General features: G+C 45.3%; 2 protein-coding genes across 3 annotated transcripts in view; one reads left to right on the top strand and one right to left on the bottom strand.

The window, feature by feature from the left end:
- The window catches only part of UBXN2A (UBX domain protein 2A), a 368,202-nt gene that overhangs the window by 290,147 nt on the left and 57,212 nt on the right, over positions 1 to 20,843 (top strand). The window lies entirely within an intron of this gene.
- PFN4 (profilin family member 4) overlaps positions 1,719 to 20,843 on the bottom strand; it is a 22,295-nt gene continuing 3,170 nt past the window's right edge. The window contains exons 2-5 of one of the 2 annotated variants that reach the window (XM_032784883.2): positions 13,546 to 13,674; positions 10,101 to 10,238; positions 5,845 to 5,950; positions 1,719 to 4,595 (exon numbers count right to left, since the gene is read on the bottom strand). In XM_032784883.2, the coding sequence (XP_032640774.1) occupies positions 4,477 to 4,595; positions 5,845 to 5,950; positions 10,101 to 10,238; positions 13,546 to 13,662 (480 nt within the window). In that variant the 5' untranslated portion in view covers positions 13,663 to 13,674 and the 3' untranslated portion in view covers positions 1,719 to 4,476. The remainder of the gene's footprint in view (positions 4,596 to 5,844; positions 5,951 to 10,100; positions 10,239 to 13,545; positions 13,675 to 20,843) is intronic. The other variant, XM_032784886.2, reaches the window with a different exon arrangement.

Raw genomic sequence — 20,843 nt, 5'->3', positions numbered from 1 at the left:
GCCCCCTGGCGATGTGCTTTCATGCTGCTCAATATAGAGTCCTGCCAACCTGCCACCCCCTCAGTTCCTTCTTGCCAGCTACTCCGACAGAGGGGTAGGAGGGTGGGTATTGGAATGGACATGAACAACACATCTCGAAGAACAACAGTTATGAGAAGATGAATAACCTTTTTTCCTTCTTCAACTGCTTGTTCATGTCCATTCCAATCAGTTGACTCACAAGCCCAAGTTCAGGGGGTGAAGTCGGAGTTGTCCACTGATTGGAGCCCTGCTCTTCCAAAGGCCGCATTGTCTCTGGCCCGCTGAGTGATCGCATAGTGCGGTGAAAGTGTGTATGGAGGACCACGTCGCTGCTCTGATTTCCCGGGTGAGAACCTGCACCGGGATCACTGTTGAAGAGGCCTGAGCCCTGATGGAATGTGCAGTGATTGGAGGAGCAGGCACCCCTGCCAGGTTGTAACACTCACAGATTCAGGACTGATTCATGATGAAATCCATTGAGAAGAGACAGGAAGACCTTTCATTCTGTCCGCCACTGCCACTAATAACTGGACGTATTTTTGGAACAGCCTCATTCTCTTGATGTAGAAGGCTAGTGCTCTGCGGACATCCAACGAGTAAAGTCTTAGCTCCCTGACACTCGAATGTCGCCTAGGATAGACTACCGGGAGGAACATATCCTGGTTGATGTGAAACTGGGAGACAACGTTCGAGAGGAAAGCCTGGTGAGGCCTGAGCTGAACCTTGTCCTTATGGAACACCACGTAAGGGAGCTTTGATCTCAGGGTCTTGAGCTCAGACACCACTTCTCGCTGAGGTTATCACTACCAGAAAAGCTACCTTGTATAAGAGAGAGAGAGAGCATCTACACCACAGATATCTTCCACATACATTAAACAAGTAACTAGTAGCAGAAGTAGGCTGTTATCCTCTAGGTGAACCAGCAACTAGAGGGGGACACAACAAGCTCTATTAGAAGATTATACAGCTATTTATGAGACAGTAGTGGAATGCTGGATTTCTGAGTTCTGTTCCTCATTCTAGGAGCAAAGTGGTGTGATAGTTACAGACACCTCTGCTGTTGATTTAATTCAATCAGAAAGGCACTGTCAGTGAGACTTGGAATTGCCATATTTGTCACCAAGAGTCTAGCTCCAGATCTGCCTGAAGGGACCTTTTACAACCTCTCAGGTAATATATTTGTAGAAAAGACGGATGATAGTTGCCTTTCTTGGGGTAGGCCTTGGAATAGGCCTTGGTCAGGAATGAGAGTAGTGAATTGCACAGCAATATTAACAGTGTTCAGCAGAGGTGAGATCAGACTGTGACTCCCTGCTTGAGGTACCCAGAACTATGAGACACTGTGTTACCTCTCTGAGCCTCAGCAAGTGAGAGCTTTGCTGTCACTAAGCTATTCATCAGCTTCCTCTAGTTCGTGTGCCTTGCCAACAAACTCTTCAGAACTCTGCCAGTCTAAACCTTGCTTTGCATGTAACAATCAGTGATCCCCCAATTTCCAAATTCCCCAGAGACATCTCTCTATAGTGTATAGTTGTATTCACAGAAGTTGTTAAATTTGCTGCCTCCAAAGAGACAGAACACACCAGCCTGTTAGTTTAGCTGAAGACTTATGCATCCCAAAATACACAGCACTGATATGGTTTTGTAATAAAACAAGAATATGTTTATTAACAAAGACCAGAGGTTTAGTGATAAGTAAGAATAAAAGAAAGAAACAGGGAGGGTTACAAGTCAAGCAAAATAAAATATGCTTTCTAGTGACTAAAATTTAATTTCAGTAAGTTATCTTTATCTAAACAGGTTTCTCACTTATAGTCAGGGTTCAGTTGCTCTTGCCTTCCAGCCAAGAGGATTCATCTTTCATAGGCTAAGAGGGTGCTGAACCATAACTCCCATCGGTGATGGATCATCAAAGTGGCTTCCTACTTTTCTTTATATACCCCAAAGTTCACTGTGTCTCAAGAGCCAAGAAGATTTCCTGGGGTGCAGATTCCATCCCCTGTCATTATCATTTAGTGGTCTTCTCCCCTGCTTATTAGCTCAATGGCTTTGTTTACCTCATATGTAAATATACTTGCATTGTCTTCTGCCTGCGATCAAGTTGGTCAGACAAGTAAATACACATTCATTTGTCTAGTGGAGGCTAGCCGATGCACTGCTCGCCAAACACATTTTAAGAACATATTTCCAGCACACATCTATAACTCTTTGTATACACCCCACACATATACCACATGATTTTTGGGACCAGCATGTCATCAGTTTGCATATGAGACCTCACATGACATCTGTTAGATACAGATTATGACAATAATGTGTTGGCACAATGTATGTCTCAGGCCTGATGTGAATTACAGAATGGTATGCCCTCTCTCAGTTGGTACTGAGGGGCTTCCAGGGTCACTCACAACCATGGTCTCTGGACTTCCAGCTCACTGCACCTTTCCTAGATATAATGTGTAGAGTAATGTCCCTTTAAACAGTTTGTGAATCCTCTAGTAGCAGTCACTGTTTTCTGTGTTTGAGAAGTCAGCCAGAACCAAACTACAGCAGCAATGTGCATTATTTAACTGGGCTTTGTATGTTCTGTATATTCAGTTAACAGTCATTTGGATCCCTTTGTGCCTATGTGGTTCCTTCATATTATGTTTGTCATGACCTGAGCAGCAGTCCCAGGGATGGCTGGAGTAGTGGTGGATCAATGGCCCCTGGTAGTGGTCCCGGCAATGGTCCTGGGAGCAGCCAGAGCAGTGGCAGGTGGGTGGCTGGAGCAGTCACTGCTCAGTGGGCCCCGGAGACCACCTGAGCAGCAGCCAGTGTGGGTGACCCAAGGGACCACCTTAGCAGCAGTCCCAGGGGCAACCAGAGCAACAGCAGGTCGGCAGCTCCCAGCAGTGGTCCCAGGAGCAACTGGAGCAGCCGCTGCTTGGCAGCCCCCAGCATCTGGTGCCACTGGCCCTGGGTCCCCCTTCCTCCATTTAAGATTTAATCGGGTATTTATAGTACAAGTCATGGACAGGTCACAGGATGTGAATTTTTGTTTATTGCCAGTGACCTATGACTTTTACTAAAAATACCCATGACTAAATTGTAGCCTTAACTATCAATAAAGCTCACATTAAATGGATTAGTAACTGGCTAACTGACAGATCTCAAAAAAGTAGAGAGACTCATCACTGAATGGGATGCTGGAAAACTCTGAGGGGGTGCAGAAAAGAGCCACAAAAATGATTCAGAGGCTGGAGAAAATGCTGTACAATGAGAGACTTAAATAGATAAATCTGTTTATCTCATCAGAAAGAAGATTGAGATGCGACTTGATTACAGGTGAATGCTACTTTGTTACATGAGTAACTTGACAGAGAGAAAATAGGGGTATTGAGAAAGGTCTTTAATCTAGGGGAGAAAAGCATAACAAGAACCCATGACTGGCTGGAAGAGGAAATCAGACAAAATCAAAGTAGATATTAGGCACAATTTTTTAAACAATGGGGGTGATTAATCATTGGAACAAGCTACCAAGAGCAGTGGGGAGGGGGTTCTCCTTCTCTGGATGACTTCCAATATAGACAGGAGGCCTTTCTGGAAATTATGCTTTAGGCAAACACAAGTTATTGGGCTTAGTGCAGGGATACCTGTGTGGAATGTAATGGCCTGTGCTATGCAAGAGGTCAGACTCCATGATCTAATGGTCCTTTCTGGCAATGCAAATAGATGGATATAAAAACGGCATTTTATTTAAGACATTCCAAGGTATGCAATGCAATTTGTGATCTTACATTGAACTTCATGTTAATGCAACACATTTCATTAATCTACTCAGTTTTGATGCTGTCTATATGGTACATCTCCTGTGAGAGATGCCTCACAGCTCAGAGAAATTAACTGCTTTCTTACTAGGAGATTGGGTAAAAACAAACAAAAAAGATAGTGTTAAAATGAAGAAAAACATCTTAACTCAGTCTCTTGAGAACATCACCCAACTGTACTTTTGATGATAAGAAGTTATAGTTTTCAGACCTCATCCTATGATGTGCTGAGCACCATCAACTCCTATAGGAGACGTGGAGAAAGGGCTCAACTTCCAGGGAAGTCACTGTGTGTAGAGGGTACTCAGCACCTTGTAGGAGACGCTCAGCATCTTGCAATTTTAGACTCTTGGAACCCATCCAAACTAGAGCCCAAATACTACCACACATGCATGGATTTATGAGCTGTAATTTTTGGGCATGAAGATGGTGGAGCTGACAATTTAGGGGGCTGTTAGGCTGCACTGGTGCAAGTCAAATGCTGTGGATTATCCTTCTCTTTCAGAGCCTTCACTATGCACTAAGAATATTGCGGAATAATGGATATTGTCTTGCTTGCTTGGATGTGCTTCATTACAAACTTCCATCTGCAGTTTTCTAACAAAACAGTCTCATACGCTTGATCAATTTTAAGTTGTTTGCAGATTCAGTTTTCCTTATCTCTAAAATAGTTCGCTAAGGGGAAAAAAAACAAATAGAAGACATTTTCTCTTTTAATATTTGCTGTAATGGAGATGCTCCACTTCAAATCAACACTGGAATGTACTGTAATTAAATGAAATGGATCATAATCTAACTTGCATCAGCATTTGCATCTGAACACTTAAAATATATCAATAGCAAATATATCTCCATTGTGTCATTTGAAATAAACAGAATATTTCTTATTGTAAGATTGTAGCATTAAGATATTCTTCTCTAAACACCCCTCCTTCAGATCAGCAAGCCCTTTACAAACCAATCATATGCAGAAATCTCCCCTTGAGCTACATAAAGTAGAATACATAAACCTGCTTTGTTTTCTCTGCAGGAAAAGATTAAACTGAACAACAAAAGGGTGCCCAAAAAATAAACCTCTCCAAACCTCTGTCTGACCTAGCAAACAAGCTAAATTTACACTGTAATCACAAGTGTGACTGAGGGGATACATCTGAGTGTGCTAGCTTTAATCTAGCTAGCTCAGGTACTGTAGCAGCAAAGCTGTGGCAGTGCAGGTTTCAGCACAGACTAGCCCTGGGAGTAATTATCCATGGTTCTGGTGAGCTTGTACAGCCCAGGCTGAAGCATGCACTGCCACAGCTTTGTATGTCTACTCCAGCTGCGATCACACTCCACGATTGAAGAATAAACATACCCTGAGGATTCGTCTACACTTAAAATGGTACAGCGGCACAGCTGGGCCACTGTAGTGCTTCAGTGTAGACACTACCTACACCGATGGGAGGGATTCTCTCACTGACATCGATAATCCATACCCTTGAGATGGTAGCTAGACTGAAGGAAGAATTCTTCTGTCAACATAGCGCTGTGTACACAGGGACGTAGGACAGCTTAACTATGCCACTCAGGAGTGTGGATTTTTCACAGTCCTTAGTGATGCAGTTATGTCGACCTAATTTTAAAGCTACTTTTGCTCTCCATTCCAAGTACAGCAACAAAGTAACTAAGAATCAGGCCAATAATATTAACTATAATGTTTTCAAGTGGGTTTTCTCAAATCAACCCATAGTATCCCTATTAAAAATTATAATTATAGGATTGTAAACAGTAAAAGCTTTTCTTTTTAAGATTTGATACAGATACCTTCATGTGTTTATTCAGTGGAAATTGAAGGAGATTGAAGGCATGTTTCGGACTAAACACAAAGTCCATTTTAATTTTACTTTTCATGGGCTTTCAAGATTTTCTGGTGTCCCAAATGTTCCAGGCGGTTTGCTGGAATGAAATGCTGCCCCCCACTTGTAACCTATCTCCACAAGTTGCAGTCAGACATACAGGCACATGAAGGAATTACCCAGTTTCTCTACAGCTTCCACACACACGCTGGGATACATGCCCTCAGAGTAAGTAGCAACCAGGATGTATGAATCTGTTTTCACTGCTATCAGACCTCTGTCCTCCTAGATAAAGAAGAAAACTGGTTGAAGTTGCAGAGTTCTTTTAAATATATACACTATTGATCAAGGTATGCTAGACAAGAATGTTTTCTATCCTTAAGTTGTGTGTCAGTTTGAGGAAGCCTAAATCAAGACTGATATTGATAACAGACATAAATTAATGCAAGATTATGTGTTTTATATATATTTGTATATTTTAATCAAGCCACACAATAGCTGTGCTGGTTTTCTATTATACTGCATGTTCCCACCTTTATTCATAAATAATGTTTACAAAGCACTTGGAAGAGATAAAGTGCAATCTGGGTGCTAAGTGTAACCTATAAAAATGCTATTAAAATATTAATAAAATAGATGTGTGTGCTGTGTATTATTTGAAAGATTCCAAAAAGGCTTTACAAACTAAATGTATCTGAATCTCATTAATTTGCAATTGTAAGCGGAGTCAGGTTGAGAGCTACCCTGACATCTGGTGGTGAATTGTAGGGAGTGTGGAAAGAATCTCAAAAATTTCAAAGGGTGTGGAAAGATTTACATTGGCATCCACCTCACACTTAGCATAAACCCACAGCAGCTTGGGATGGTGATTTTAACAGCTCTGGGATCCCCAATTTCTTTGTTAGTGGGAGCAGGAGGGAAAAAAAGTTTGTCACCTGATTGTGTGAATGGGGAGCTGTGGAACTGCTTTGTGACAGAAATGACTCAACCTCAGTTGGGTGGTACTGCTAAACATGGGACAGGGTTCCAAACCCTATGAATTGAGAGAGGTTGGGGATTGGTGTGTGTACCTATGGTATTGGCCCTTTTTGAGGGTTCTGGAACACCAATTGCACATCCTCCTCTCTCCATCTGTTAAAGAAGAGAGCTAATTTTGATTCCATTAGGAGTTTATCTACGAGACTGCGAGCTGATTTCATGTTGGACCAATGGTGCACAGCACCAGGGCTCCCCTACTAAGAGCTGAAATCACTGGAAGAGCTGAACTGAGTGCTGTGTTAACTAGGGGGAGTCTGAAGACCTATTGTTAAGTGGCTGGCAGAGCAGTTGGAGCAGCCATGAAACAGTAGGCTGACTAAAGCAGTTTGCAGGGGCAGCTGATGGAGCGGTGGAGCTGGTTGTGGTGAAGACTGCAACAGAACTTCATGGAGAGGGGAGCAGTTGGCCCTGGCCCATGTAAGTGCCCCTTAACACCCTGTGTGGACTTCCTCCCACAATTTCCACCCAGGCTTGAGGGGTAAAACTCTACAGATAAACTCTTGGGTGGGCACTGACCAGAGACTTTTGGGTTCTTGAACTTTGGGGTGATTGGACTTAAGACCCTAAGGGGAAAAGGACATTGCCAAATGTACTGGGAGGTGGGTTTTTTGTTTATGGTTTGTGTTATAACCCTGTTTGTGGTGTTTCTCCATGCGATGCCGCATTACACTCAGACTCCGTGCTTGCGAGAGGGGAAGTATTGCCTCCTAGAGGCGCCCGGGGGGGTAGGGTATGTAAGTCTCCCAGGTCACTGGATGGGGGCACGAGCCGGTTATGCATTGTGTTACTGAAACGGAACCCCTGGATACTGAACCCGGCCCTTGTTGCTGCCAACTCAGAGGGGCAGAAGGGTTACACAATAATAAACGGAAGTCCCATTGGGAATTTCTGAATTAGGATGCAAATGTGTGGGTTGCCCAGCATCTTCTGGGAGTTGCTGAGAACACTCAACTCCTGTATTTGAATTACATGACGTCAATTACCGAGCATCCGAGGATGTGAGGATTACCAAGTGTGTATGCATGTGCACAGGGATCACTACCTATCAACACTTAGCTACCTTTGGGGTAGAACAAGTGTGCAGTTTCACAGCTCAAAAGAACCGTGTAAATAGGGGCAGCTCCAGGCCCCAGCACACCAAGCGCGTGCTTGGGACGGCAAGCTGTGGGGGGCGCTCTGCGGGCGCCGCAAGGGCAGCAGGCAGGCTGCCCTCAGCGGTTTGCCTGCGAAGGGTCCGCTGGTCCCATGGCTTTGGAAGACCTCCCGCAGTCTGCCGGTACCACGGGATCAGCGGACCCTCCTCAGGCAAACCGCCGGAGGCAGCCTGCCTGCCGTGCTTGGGGCAGCAAAATCCCTAGAGCCACCCCTGCGTGTAAAGCTGCCTGCAGTAACTCAAGAGCTTAAGCACCAACCTCAGGGCAGACTGATAGGAAGCAGGGCACTAACCTCAAATTGGCTGTGAGTTCTACACTTAGATTGCATCAACCAAGTATCAAAGATAAACTCCTCAGGCACTATACTAGCTTTCACATGGAGTCCCCTTGGGTACTCTGATCTTTCTTGCCACCCAGGTGAGCTTACTTTTGTGACAGATGGTCCCTTACAGCAAAAATCACATCAACACTCTGGGTACTCAGATTACTCCCAGTCTCAAAGGACCTTTCACTTACCAAGGGCAATTGCATCTTAGAGCTCACATCAAAGGCAATGCTCATAGCAAATCCTATAATAAGCTCTATAAATATTTATTTAGTAGGAAAAGGAAAAGAGAATTATTTACAAGTTTAAAGAAGCTAAACATATATACACAAATGATTTACCATCTTAAGTTTCAAATAGTTATAGAAGCTTCTATAATAAGCAAGCTCTATATATCCTTTAAGGCTAACCCAGGCTAAACTCTAGAGTTCTCTTGCTTATGCCTAATAAACCTTGCCCTCTAGAGTCCAAGAAGCATAGAGATAATTAGTTTCTTCTGCCTGGGGTTTTTTATTTCCCTCTGCCATGTGTTCTGAGCTGCAGACTCAGCTGATGGGAGGAATCCACTTGCATGACTCGTTTTCATGGGTGGGAAGGGGAGGGAGGGAAGTAGAGCAACAGAGTCTTTTGTCCCCTTTAACATTCCTTAATAATCCATCTGCTATCAATGGACCATTCCTGTTGGGCAAGACATAACACTTTCAGTTGCTGATTGGCACTTCACACTGGTTATTGGCTCTCTCCTGTCTAGTGATTTACAGAGTCACAGAAACTTATAACAGACTTAAAAATTTTATTAAGATGTTAAAGAAAAACGAATGATACAGAGTTTAAAAATAGAAGTTTCTGGTTATCAGGGAATAACGTACAGATTATCGAGGGTGCAAAGTGTGGTTTAAGATAGGGTGGCGTAAGGAATACATAATCTGTAATATCCCTGACTGGGGTAAAAGGTTGATGGGTCAAAGTACTGACATTGAGATAGGAGGGTATGAAGTTCATAATTCTACCACTCAAATATTACCTTATAATATGGAATACAGAAGTTATAAGTGAGATTAATGCAGGCAGCAACTCAAAAGTATTCAGTAAAGTCTAAATACTAAACACAATCTTATAATTCTAATACCTATTTTAACAATACTAACACCCAGGTGAGCCACACTCATTCCAGCTATGTATTTGTCAGTGTTCCACTGTGGCCTGGGGACCTTGGCATGAGCTGGCACCTGATCTACCAGCATCACAAATGCTACATAACATTTAAAAAGGCAGAGAAGCATACCACATCTAACTGCAACTGCAAAGTGGCTGGGAATTTCTGTTGTCACAATGTAGTTAATCAACATGGAACTGGGCCAGAAAAAGAGAGAGAAAGTGTTGAGCTCTTCAATGACAAGTCAAGATGCTGATACCGATTATCAGTCGGTGTCATTGACTAGTGAAGCTACTCAGAAAACCTGGCCACCTCATTTTACATCTACACTACTACACAGCTGGAAATAAGATGGACCATAATGAGAAATCTCAGCACCCAGCTTATCCTAAAAGCCAGAAATAGTGATTGTGGCACAAATAGTTTGAGAAAAATATTTGAGACAACAGAATTCAATTCCCCTTCTCAGTGTTAGTAAAGAAATAAAATGGTTGGATAGTTTGAGATGGATGGTGGAATATATTTTTGTTTTAATTTATGTTATATGGTTGTCATTTTCCTTGTAGAGATTCTGTGCTGTGCATTTATTTGTCTGCCCCATATATTGTAAAATTGCAGTGGATAGAAAGGAGGCAACATTTTGTTTAACCTCTAATTGACTCTGGGTGTTAACATAAACAGGAGATGTGGGAAGGAAAGAGGAAAACTATCAAATACTTTTTTCAGTGCTTGGACCACTTGCCATAAATGTTAGCAACTTACATTTTTAAGATAGATGGAGCACTCATCTGCTCGGACACATTTATAATGCTTCTCCTTGAAGTAAAGTCCTTCCCTTCTGACATGTAATAAGTTCTTGAAGAAAGCAGAGCTGAGGAGTAAGGCATACTGTGGCTGCAGCTAAATTGATAAAATGGGATATTTTGTTATGGACCAAAAGGACGCACTTTGGCAATCATTAAAAAAACAAACCACTTCTTCTGTTATGAAATCGTCTTTGGTTAATTATCAGACATAAATAGATAATGATGACACAAAAAACGAAAATGTCTGAACAGCTTTGAAATAGGGCTTTTAGTCCATGTAAGAATGAATTGTATTTTCAGTGTCTGATTTAGGATCTGATTCACAACTGCTTGCATTTACCCCTATGAGTAGTCCCATTGATTACAGTGGGATTAATGGAAAGCACTATGCCCAGTAGTGTTTAGAGGATTGGGCCTTTAGGTTAAAACCTCTCTGGAGCAGAGGACTTTGCCTTGCTGTGTGTTTGCACAGTACTGAGCACACAGATGCCACATTCAAATACTAATAATCTCCATCTTTAATATATAGACGTAACTTTAAGAGACTCCAGCAAGTGAGCTTTTCAGATCAAGGTGGAGCATTACATGCTAGAACCTAGGAGCAAATCTTCAGCTGCTGTGAAATGCCAAAGATCCATTAAAGTCAGTGGAGCTATGAGAATCTACACCAGCTGAGAATCTGTCCCCAGTTGCTATCAGCCACACTTCTAGAAGTCAGACTAGATGATCATGTTGGTCCCTTCTGACCTATGAGTCTAGAGTGAAGCTGAAGTTTTAGCATTTTAGATCCTCATTAACTGCTACTTTCCTATGGATAACACTTTGGTGCTCAGATACTATGGTGACGAGATCACATAAGTAAATAGAGAGACAGATTTGACACCCTCTGTTCCAATGTAACATAAATAAGATAAAATAAAATTAGACAGGAGAAGCATAAGTTTTGCCATACAATACAGATGTGCTGCTATTCTGCTGTCTTGTTTGGTACCTTGTTGATCACAGAACAAAATCAACAGAATCAAAGGTGCAGTCCAAAGAACGAAAGAAATGGAGCTCTGCTGATCTAATACCTTCCCTGCAAAGATCTAATATGAGCGCTGTGATACATGAAGCGGGGGAGGGGTAGCTCCCTTTTATGGACAGCATGTTAGCTATAAAGTCCCTCTTGGTGGCTGTTCTCTGCCTGCTTTACCTGTAAAGGGTTAAAACGTCTCCCTGGCTAGGTAAAAGAAAGGGAGTGGGCACGTGACCAAGAGCACCAATGGGGTGGCTAGAACTTTTTAAAATTGGAAAAAACTTGCTCTTTGTTGTTGTTGGCCTCCAGAGACCAGAGACACAGATCAGCAATGCTATAAGCAGCTTTAAAACCAGGTATGAAAAAGCATCAATTCATACCTCAAACCTACTTATCTGAAACCCCAGATATGTAAGTAAATCAGGGAATGTCTAGGAAGATGCGATTAGGGTTTTTTTAAATTTCTTATTGGCTTATGGACTTGTCTGTGCTAATCTCAGATGCTTTTGTTTTACTTGTAACCTTTAAGCTGAACCTCAAGAGAGCTATCTTGATGCTTAATTTTTGTAATTGTTTCTTTTAAGATCTAACAAAAAGCCTACGTTTCAAACGTATTTCCTTTCTTTCTGGGTTTAATAAAATTTACCTTTTATAAGAACAGGATTGGATTTTTGTGTCCCTAAGAGGTTGTGCACATGTTGTTTAATTAGCTAGGGGCAACAGCTGATTTCCTTTGTTTTTTTTCCTCAGCTCTTCCCCAGAGAGGGGGTGAAAAGGCTTGAGGGTACCCCACAGGAAGGAATTCCCAGGTGTTCCTTCCTGGGTTCTCAAAAGGAGGGGAAGGTTTGCACTTGGGTGGTGGCAGCATCTCCCCATCCAAGGTCAGAGAGAAACTGTGACCTTGGGAGTTTAATACCAGCTTGGAGTGGCCAGTATTAATTTTTAAAATTCTTGCAGGCCGCCACCTTCTGCACTCAAAGTGCCAGAATGAGAAATCAGCCTTGACAAGCGTTTTACAACAAATTCAACCCCACAACACACTTTTTGGTAAGTAGTACCATAACTAGGGCCCTACCAAATTTACAGCCATGAAAAACACACCACGCATCGTGAAATCTGGTGTTTTGTGTGCTTTTACCCTATATTATATAGATTTCACAGGGAAGACCAGCATTTCTCAAATTGGGGATCCTGACCCAAAAGGGAGTTGCTCTGAAGGCACTCAGCTCTGAAGGCAGTGCCCCGCCAGCAGCAGCGCAGCAGTAAGGGTGGCAATACTATCCCATGCCATCCTTACTGCTGCGCTGCTGCTGGCAGCGACTGTCTTCAGAGCTGGGATCCCGGCCAGCAGCCACCGATCTCCAGCTGCCCAGCTTTGAAAGCAGTATCACCGCCAGCAGCAGCGCAGAAGTAAGGGTAGAAGTACTGCAACCCCCCCACAATTCCTTTATGGGTCAGGACTCCTAAAATAACAATACTGTGAAATTTCAGATTTAATAGCTGAAATCATGACATTTATGATTTTTAAAATCCTATGGTCGTGAAATTGACCAAAATGGACAATGGTTTGGTAGGGCCCTAATCAGAACTGGCTCCAGGCACCAGCAGGTGCTTGGGGCAGCCAATTGAAAGGGGTGGCACGTCCGGGTCTTCGGCGGCAATTCGGCAGCGGGTCCCTCAGTCCCTCTCGGAGGGAAGGACCTGCTGCCGAATTGCCGCTGAAGAATGAAGCAGCGGCAGTAGTTTCCCCCTCCCCCCCGGTTGGGGAGGCAAAAATGCTGGAGCCGTCCTTGGCCCTAATTATACCCCATTTGGCTCAGAGGTTATTAGAATTGCTCAATGTCACACACAGGGCCGGCTCTACTGTTTTTGCCGCCTCAAGCAGCACGCCGAATTGCCACCGCAGACAGCGGGGCAGTCCGTGCAACGTTAGGGTGGCAAGCGCGTTTCTGCGACGGTGGAAATTCAGAGGCAGCTTCTGTCTTCAGCCGGAAGACAGAAGTTGCGCCGCTGGGGGCAGCTGAACATAGAAGCTGCCACTGAATTGCCGCCGCCGGGGAAATGCACATGCCACCCTAACGGCACATGGACTGCCCCCGCCGTCCGCAGTGGTAATTCGGCGCTCTGCTTGGGGGCAAAAAACACATGGACTGCCGCCCCTTGCAGATTGTCGCCCTAACCACCTGCTTGGAATGCTGGTGCCTGGAGCCAGCCCTGGTCACACAGGCAGTGGAAGAGCCAGGAATATTTATCAGAACCCAGCAGTCCTGACTGACAGTCCCCTCTCTATACTAACTCATGCTTCCTCTCTTTAAAGAGTGTGGTACATTTCTAAATTTTCTATCTTCAGAGTCACTTGCTAGGATACTTTCTGTTTTCTTACATTAAAGCCAAGGGTTGATGCCCACACAATCTCGTCCTTTAATTTGATGATGGCCGCATGTTCCACATGTTTTGTTTTGATGAGGCAATCATTGAGCAAAGATTGAATTTGATTCATTGTCCTTCAGTTCTGTGAAAAAAAGAATCAGATATAGGTAGGGGTTCATTTCCTTCCAGTTGTGCTTCAGAGACCTGATCCTCCTCCCATCCGGAATTTAATTTAGCTTACTTTAGGAGGCTGATTCAGAGTAAAAAAGCTGAGAAATGCACCATAACTTGCGATAAGCACCAGGTTAGAGTGGGAATCAGCTGGAGTGGGGAGGGTTAGTGCTCTTTTCAAGCTCCTCGCACAACATGCATGATACTTAGTCCTGCCTTGAGAGCAGGGGACTGGACTAGATGACCTCTCAAGGTATGATTCTATGCCTAGATGTTTCTGTTCAAAGGATCAACAGCGAAATAATTGACAATATTGACATTTAAACTGACATTATTAGACTTCAGAGTTAACATTTGGTGATGACAACGCTGGTGGTATTTCACATGTTTTAGAGTTATTGTTTCAGGCTGTTTATCTGAGTACTCAGCCAAATAGATGACACTGCATCAATAGTATTTAGAAGATTTACTTCGCAACGATAAGGACAAGAAAATAGAAACTGATTGGCCCATCAGAAAATTGCAAGTATTGTGTCTCTTGAACACTGGTTCATTCCAAGTCAAGTGTTAGATGAAGTAAGGATTTCAGAATGACTGTACTTTACATGACATCTCATCTGGATGATGATGATGATGATGATGATGTTCTTATCACTATACAGCACGGTTACATAAATCAGACCACTTCACCTTGATGGTCCCTTGAAATATATGTTATCTATTTATGCAAAACAATCTGTTTCGTATTGTATTTAGCTGTGACACTGAGTAAGTTTCCCAGAGCGCTGTGTAAGATCAAAAGCTTGTCTCTCTCACCGACAGAAGTTATAAAAGTCACCAATAAAAGATATTACCTAGGGTGACCAGATGTTCCAATTTTATAGGGACAGTCCCTATATTCATGGCTTTATCTTATATAGGCACCTATTATCCCCCACCCCGTATCCTGATTTTTCACACTTGCTCTCTGGTTACCCTAATACAGGGGCAGGCAACCTATGGCACACATGCCGAAAGCAGCACACGAGCTGATTTTCAGTGGCACTCACACTGCCTGGCTCCTGGCCTCCAGTCCAGGGGGGCTCTGCATTTTAATTTAATTTTAAATGAAGCTTCTTAAACATTTAAAAAGCCTTATTTACTTTACATACAACAAAAGTTTAGTTATATATTATAGATTTATAGAAAGAGACCTTCTAAAAACTTTAAAATGGATTCCTGGCACGCAAAATCTTAAATTAGAGTGAATAAGTGAAGACTCGGCATACCACTTCTGAAAGGTTGCCGACCTCCACCCTAATATTACCTCACCCACTTTGTCTGTCTGATAAAATCAGACTACATAGTTTTATGAAGTAAATCACTATTAAATAACCATATAACAAATTGTAATGCAACATTTAATGAACAGAACTGTTGTTGGATAATCCTGACAGTTATGCAGCCAATTAATCTAAAGATTTTATACACATGTGGCAAAGTACCTTCTTCTCCTCAGCAGGCTCAGTCCTTTTTAGCCTTGGAGACACAGGCTTGGGCAAAGCAAATCCTTCTAGGTAGCACCAGGGGCGGCTTCAGGCACCAGCACGCCATGCACGTGCCAGGAGCGGCAAGCCACGGGGGGTGCTCTGCCAGTCACTGTGAGGGCGGCAGGCAGGTTGCCTTTGGCGGCATGCCTGCGGAGGGTCCGCTGGTCCCACGGCTTAGGTGGACCTCCCACAGGCATGCTGCCGAATCCGCGGGACTGGGGACCTCTCGCAGGCAAGCCACTGAAGGCAGCCTGCCTGCCGTGCTTGAGGCGGCAAAATACCTAGAGCCGCGCCTGGGTAGCACAGGGTCTTACTAATCCTTCCTTCAGTCAGTGTTATACCAATATAATAAAAACCAGCAGGATCTTATTAAGAGGGATAAGGCAAAGATGCCACATTTACTGCAAATATAATAATAAGGCAAAAGATAAAAATAAACGTTGTTTTACTGCTTATTCCTATTACTACGTATTTTTTATATACACACACACACATATTCATTCACACAATCATTCATTCAAGTTCTGTATAGGTGTCATGTGTTGTTTGTTCTCTCATCCTCTCCCCAGGGATTAATGGTCCCTGCTGGCTTTATGAAGTCTAGATTTATTTTCATTTTAAAAGAAACTTTTACTGAAAAATGTTCTGCCTAGTCAGCTGTCTAGTGAGTATGTGAAGTCTAAAGAGCTTTAACCTGCTGAATGCTGACCCCCCTCATCATAACCACTGTGCCTCTAAGAGATGCACCACACAACTTGCAGCCCAGGGAAGAGGGGTTAAACCACCTTTGTGCTCTTCCAACTGGAGCAGCCCAAGGGCCAGAGAGGTCCAATGTGTAATTTAGTCAGCCCTGAGACCCTGTCTTGACAGCACAGTGAGCTCAAGTGCCACCACTGCTCAACTTCCAGCTACACACAAAAATCTCTGGCTCAAGTTAAGTGGTGCTTTAAGCTTGAGCTAACTGGCCTGCACGGGCAGCGGGTGGACCCCCCCCTTAGGGGAGGCTTGCCCCCAGCTCTGCCTTTTCCGCCCACAGCCAGAGCCCCGAGAACCCCTGCCCCTCCCCTGTGGATGAGGCCATGAGTCTCCCCTGCCCAGAGGAGTCCCACGCACCCCCGCCCCTCAGTTGCAGGAGCTCCGCACTGGCTGGAAGCCCAAATGCCCTCCCCACCTCAGCCGTAGGAGTCCCTCAGCTGAAGTCCTGAGCCTCCCCGCACCGACTCAGAGGTGCCCCGGGCCAGCTGCAGCCATACCGCGCCTTCTCTCCACAGACCCCAAGCCGCTGCAGGGAAAAGCCTCTCAGCAGGCTGCCTTTGAGAGCTACACAGTTCTTTCCATCACACCTGTCTGGGACTTTTCACTCACAGATGGGCTGCTCAGCAACTGGTGAAAAGAACAGGTTAAGGACCATTTAGAAAAGCTGGATGTGCATAAGTCCATGGGGCCAGAGTCAATGTATCCAAGGGTGCTGAGGGAGTTGGCTGATGTGATTGCAGAGCCATTGGCCATTATCTTTGAAAACTCGTTGCAATCGTGGGAGGTCCCGGATGATTGGAAAAAGGCAAATATAGTGTCCAACATTTAAAAAGGGAAGAAGGAGAATCCAGAGAACTACAGACAAGTCAGCCTCACCTCAGTGCCTGGAAAAATCATGGAGCACGTCCTCAAGAAATCCTTTTTGAAGCACTTGGAGGAGAGGAAGGTGATTGGGAACAGTCAACATGGATTCATCCATGGCAAGTCATGCCTGACCAACTGATTGCCTTCTATGATGAGCTAACTGGCTCTGTGCATATTGGGAAAGTGGTGGACATGATATACCTTGACTTTAGCAAAGCTTTTGATACCATCTCCCACAGAATTCTTGCCAGCAAGTTAAAGAAGTATGGATTGGATGAATGGACAATAAGGTGGATAGAAAGCTGGCCAGATTGTCAGGCTCAATGGATAGTGATCAATGACTCGACATCTAGCTGGCAGCTGGTATCAAGCGGAGTGCCCCAAAGGTCAGTCCTAAGGATGGTTTTGTTCTACATCTTCATTAATGATCTGGATGATGGGATGGATTGCACCCTCAGCAAGTTCACAAATGACACTAAGCTGTGGGGGGAGGTAGATATGCTGGAGGGTAGGGATAGGGTCCAGAGTGACCTAAACAAATTGGAGGATTGGGCAAAAAGAAATCTGATGAGGTTCAACAAGGACAAGTGCAGACTCCTGCACTTAGGAAGGAAGAATCCTATGCACCGTTACAGGCTGGGGACCAACTGGCTAAGTGGCAGTTCTGCAGAAAAGGATCTGGGGATTACTGTGGATGAAAAGCTGGATATGAGTCAGTAGTGTGCCCTTGTTGCCAAGAAGCCTAATGGCATATTGGGCTGCATTAGTAGGAGCACTGCCAGCAGATTGTGGGAAGTGAATATTCCCCTCTATTCGGCTCTGGTGAGGCCACATATGGAGTATTTCATGTAGTTTTGGGCCCCCCACTACAGAAAGGATGTGGAACAAAGATAGGCTTAAGTGTATGCTGGGGAGGAGTCGGTGGTACGCATTGGGAGGAAGTTTGTAGAAAATTTTGGTGGTGCCCAGAACCTGCACCCCCCACAACATGCCCCCACTCTGACCTAAGACTCTAGGAGTGGTTGGGGGCGAGGTCTGGGGTGCGGTCCTGGGCTGGGGATTAGAGTTGAGCAGGGAGGGGTGCAGGGTACAGGCTTTGGGATGGAGTTTTGGGTGCCTGGGTGCAAGGCTCCGGGCTGGGGCAGAGGGGTGGGGTGTGCAGTAGCTTTGGGATGGAGTTTTGGGAGGGCAGGCTCGTTGGCTGGGAGTTGGATGGTGTAGGAGGGTAAGGGTGTGGCGGAGGAAGTTTGGAGGGGTGGGAAGGAGTGTGTGGGAAAGGGGAGGTGGTGAGCTATACTCTGGAGGGAGTTTGGGGATAGAAGGGAGTGCAGGGGTGAGGGTGTGGGGCTGAGGATGAGGGAGATTCATCTAATGTGGGGGGGCTCAGGGCTAGGGCAGAGGTTTGGGAGTGCGAGAGTGTGGGGCTGGATGGGCTGTGCGGTCTAGAAGACGAAGGGTTCATGATGTGGGGGGGCTCAGGGATGGGGCAGAGGATCAGAGTGCGGAGGGATGAGGGTTGGGGCTGAGGATGAGAGGTTCATGATGCAGGGGGGACTCAGGGCTGGGGAAGAGGATTAGGCTGCACGGGGATGAGGGCTGGGGCTGAGGATGAGGGGTTCATGATGGAGGGCTCAGGGCTGGGGAAGAGGATTAGGGTGCAGCGGGATGAGGGCTCTGGCTGGGGCTGAGGGGTTTGGGGCGTTGAGAGGCTCAGGGCTAGGGCAGGGTAAGGGCAGCCTGCCTTGTCGTTAGTGAATGGCAGGCACTAGGACTCTGAGGCAGCAGACAGCAGTTCTGCCAGGAGCTACTCTGGCAGCAGAAGCAGGCAGGGGAGTGGCGCCGCGCTGCTTTCTGTCAGGCACCGAAGGGGCGGGAGAGACCCGAGGGGGCCGGGGCCTGATCCAGGCAGGGCCAGGGGAGAGAACCAGCTCCAAATATTGCTGGAGCAGGGCCCCCAGCCCTGAATATTCCTGGCGCTTGAGCAGGGCCGGTGCAACCATTTAGGCGACCTAGGCGGTCGCCTAGAGCGCTGGGATTTGGGGGGCGCCATTTTCTTCGGCAATGACCGTTGCAGCCGGACCTTCGGCCGCCCTGGTCGCTGCTGGCATTTTAGCGGAGGGAGCTGGGGCAGGGGAATGCGGGGAGGGCTGCCTGCAGCAAGTAAGGGGGGGGCAGCAAGCAGGTGAACTCCCCGCCCAGCTAACCCTTGCCCTGCCTCCTTCCTGAGTACGACGTGACTGCTTCACTTCCCCCGCCTCCCAGGCTTGCGGTGCCTAAGGGGTGCTCGTGCTTGTGCGAGGAGCAGGGGTGAGCTGGGGCGGGGGGCGTGCCTCAGGTTGGAAGATAGGGGGTGGGGAGCTGCTGCGGGGGTGGGGTGCCTCAGGGCGGAGAGGGGAAGCTGCCGCAGGGGGGCACCTCAGGGCGGAGTGCGGGGGGAGGAGGCGCAAGATGGAAGTTTCGCCTAGGGCACGAAACATCCTTGCACCGGCTCGAGCACCGCAAACATATATAACCTGCCGCCTATGGGTGGTCATGGTACATGTAAGTACCAACAACATGGGGAAGGATAGGAGAGAAGTTCTAGAGGCCAAATTTAGGCTGCTAGGTAAGAGATTGAAGTCCAGGACCTCCATGGTAGCATTCTCTGAAATGCTACCAGTTCCATGCGCAGGGCCAATTAGACAGGCAGAACTGCAGCGTCTCAATGCGTGGATGAGACGATGGTGTAGGAAGGAGGGGTTTAGATTTATTAGGAAGTGAAGAAGCTTTTGGGAAAGGGGGAACCTATACAGGAAGGATGGGCTCCATCTAAACCAAAATGGAACCAGATTGCTGGCGCTTAAAATTAAAAAGGTTGTAAAACAGTTTTTAAGTTTTTAAGGGCTGGGGGAAAGCCGACAGGTGCGGAGGTGCGGACACCCCTTAGGGGAGGATCTATAAATGGAGATTCCCTATTTCCTAATAAGAAGGAAAGGATGGAAAATGATAAAATACAGGGAGGATCTGATGAGAAACAGCCAAATGAAAAAAAGTCTCTTCAGTTACATCATGCAATAGGGGACAGCCAAAAAATGACAAGTTTTTAAAATGCTTGTATACCAATGCTAGGAGTCTAAATAATAAGATGGGTGAACTAGAGTGGCTAGTATTAAATGAGAATATTGACATAATAGGCATCACACAAACCTGGTGGAATGAGGATAATCAATGGGGCACAGTAATACCAGGGTACAAAACATATCAGAAGAACAGAACAGGTCGTGCTGGTGGGGCAGTGGCACTGTATTGAAAGAATCAAATGAAGTAAAAATCTTAAATGATCTAAATTGTGCTATAGAATCTCTATGGATAGTAATTTCATGCTTGAAAAATAAGAATATAGCGGTAGGGCTATATTACAGACAACCTGACCAGGATGGTGTTAGTGACTCTGACATGCTCAGGGAGATAAGAGAGGCTATTAAAATAAAAAAACTCAATAATAATAATGGGGGATTTCAACTATCCCCATATTGCCTGGGTACATATGACATCAGGAAGAGATGCTGAGAAAAAGTTTCTTGACACCTTAAATGACTGCTTCTTGGAGCAGCTAGTCCTGGAAACCACAAGAGGAGAGGCAATTCTTGATTTAGTCCTAAGTGGAGCACAGGATCAGGTCCAAGAGGTGAATATAGCTGGACCACTTGGTAATAGTGACCATAATATAATTAAATTTAACATCTCTATGGTGGGGAAAACTCCACAGCGGCCCAACACAATAGCGTTTAATTTCAGAAAGGGTAACTACACAAAAATGAGGTTAGTGAAACAGAAATTAAAAGGAGGTGTCAATTCCAGGAGAGGCAAAGCTGCTTTTGTAATGAGCCAGCCACTCCCAGTCCCTATTCAAGCCCAGATTAATGGTGTTAAATTTGCAAATGAATTTTAGTTCTGCTGTTTCTCTTTGAAGTCTGTTTCTGAAATTTTTTTGTTCAAGTATGGCTACTTT

The sequence above is a fragment of the Chelonoidis abingdonii genome, chromosome 3, assembly GCF_003597395.2.
Source record: "Chelonoidis abingdonii isolate Lonesome George chromosome 3, CheloAbing_2.0, whole genome shotgun sequence".
NCBI lineage: Eukaryota > Metazoa > Chordata > Testudines > Testudinidae > Chelonoidis > Chelonoidis abingdonii.
This window is presented reverse-complemented; position numbering and strand designations above follow the sequence as displayed.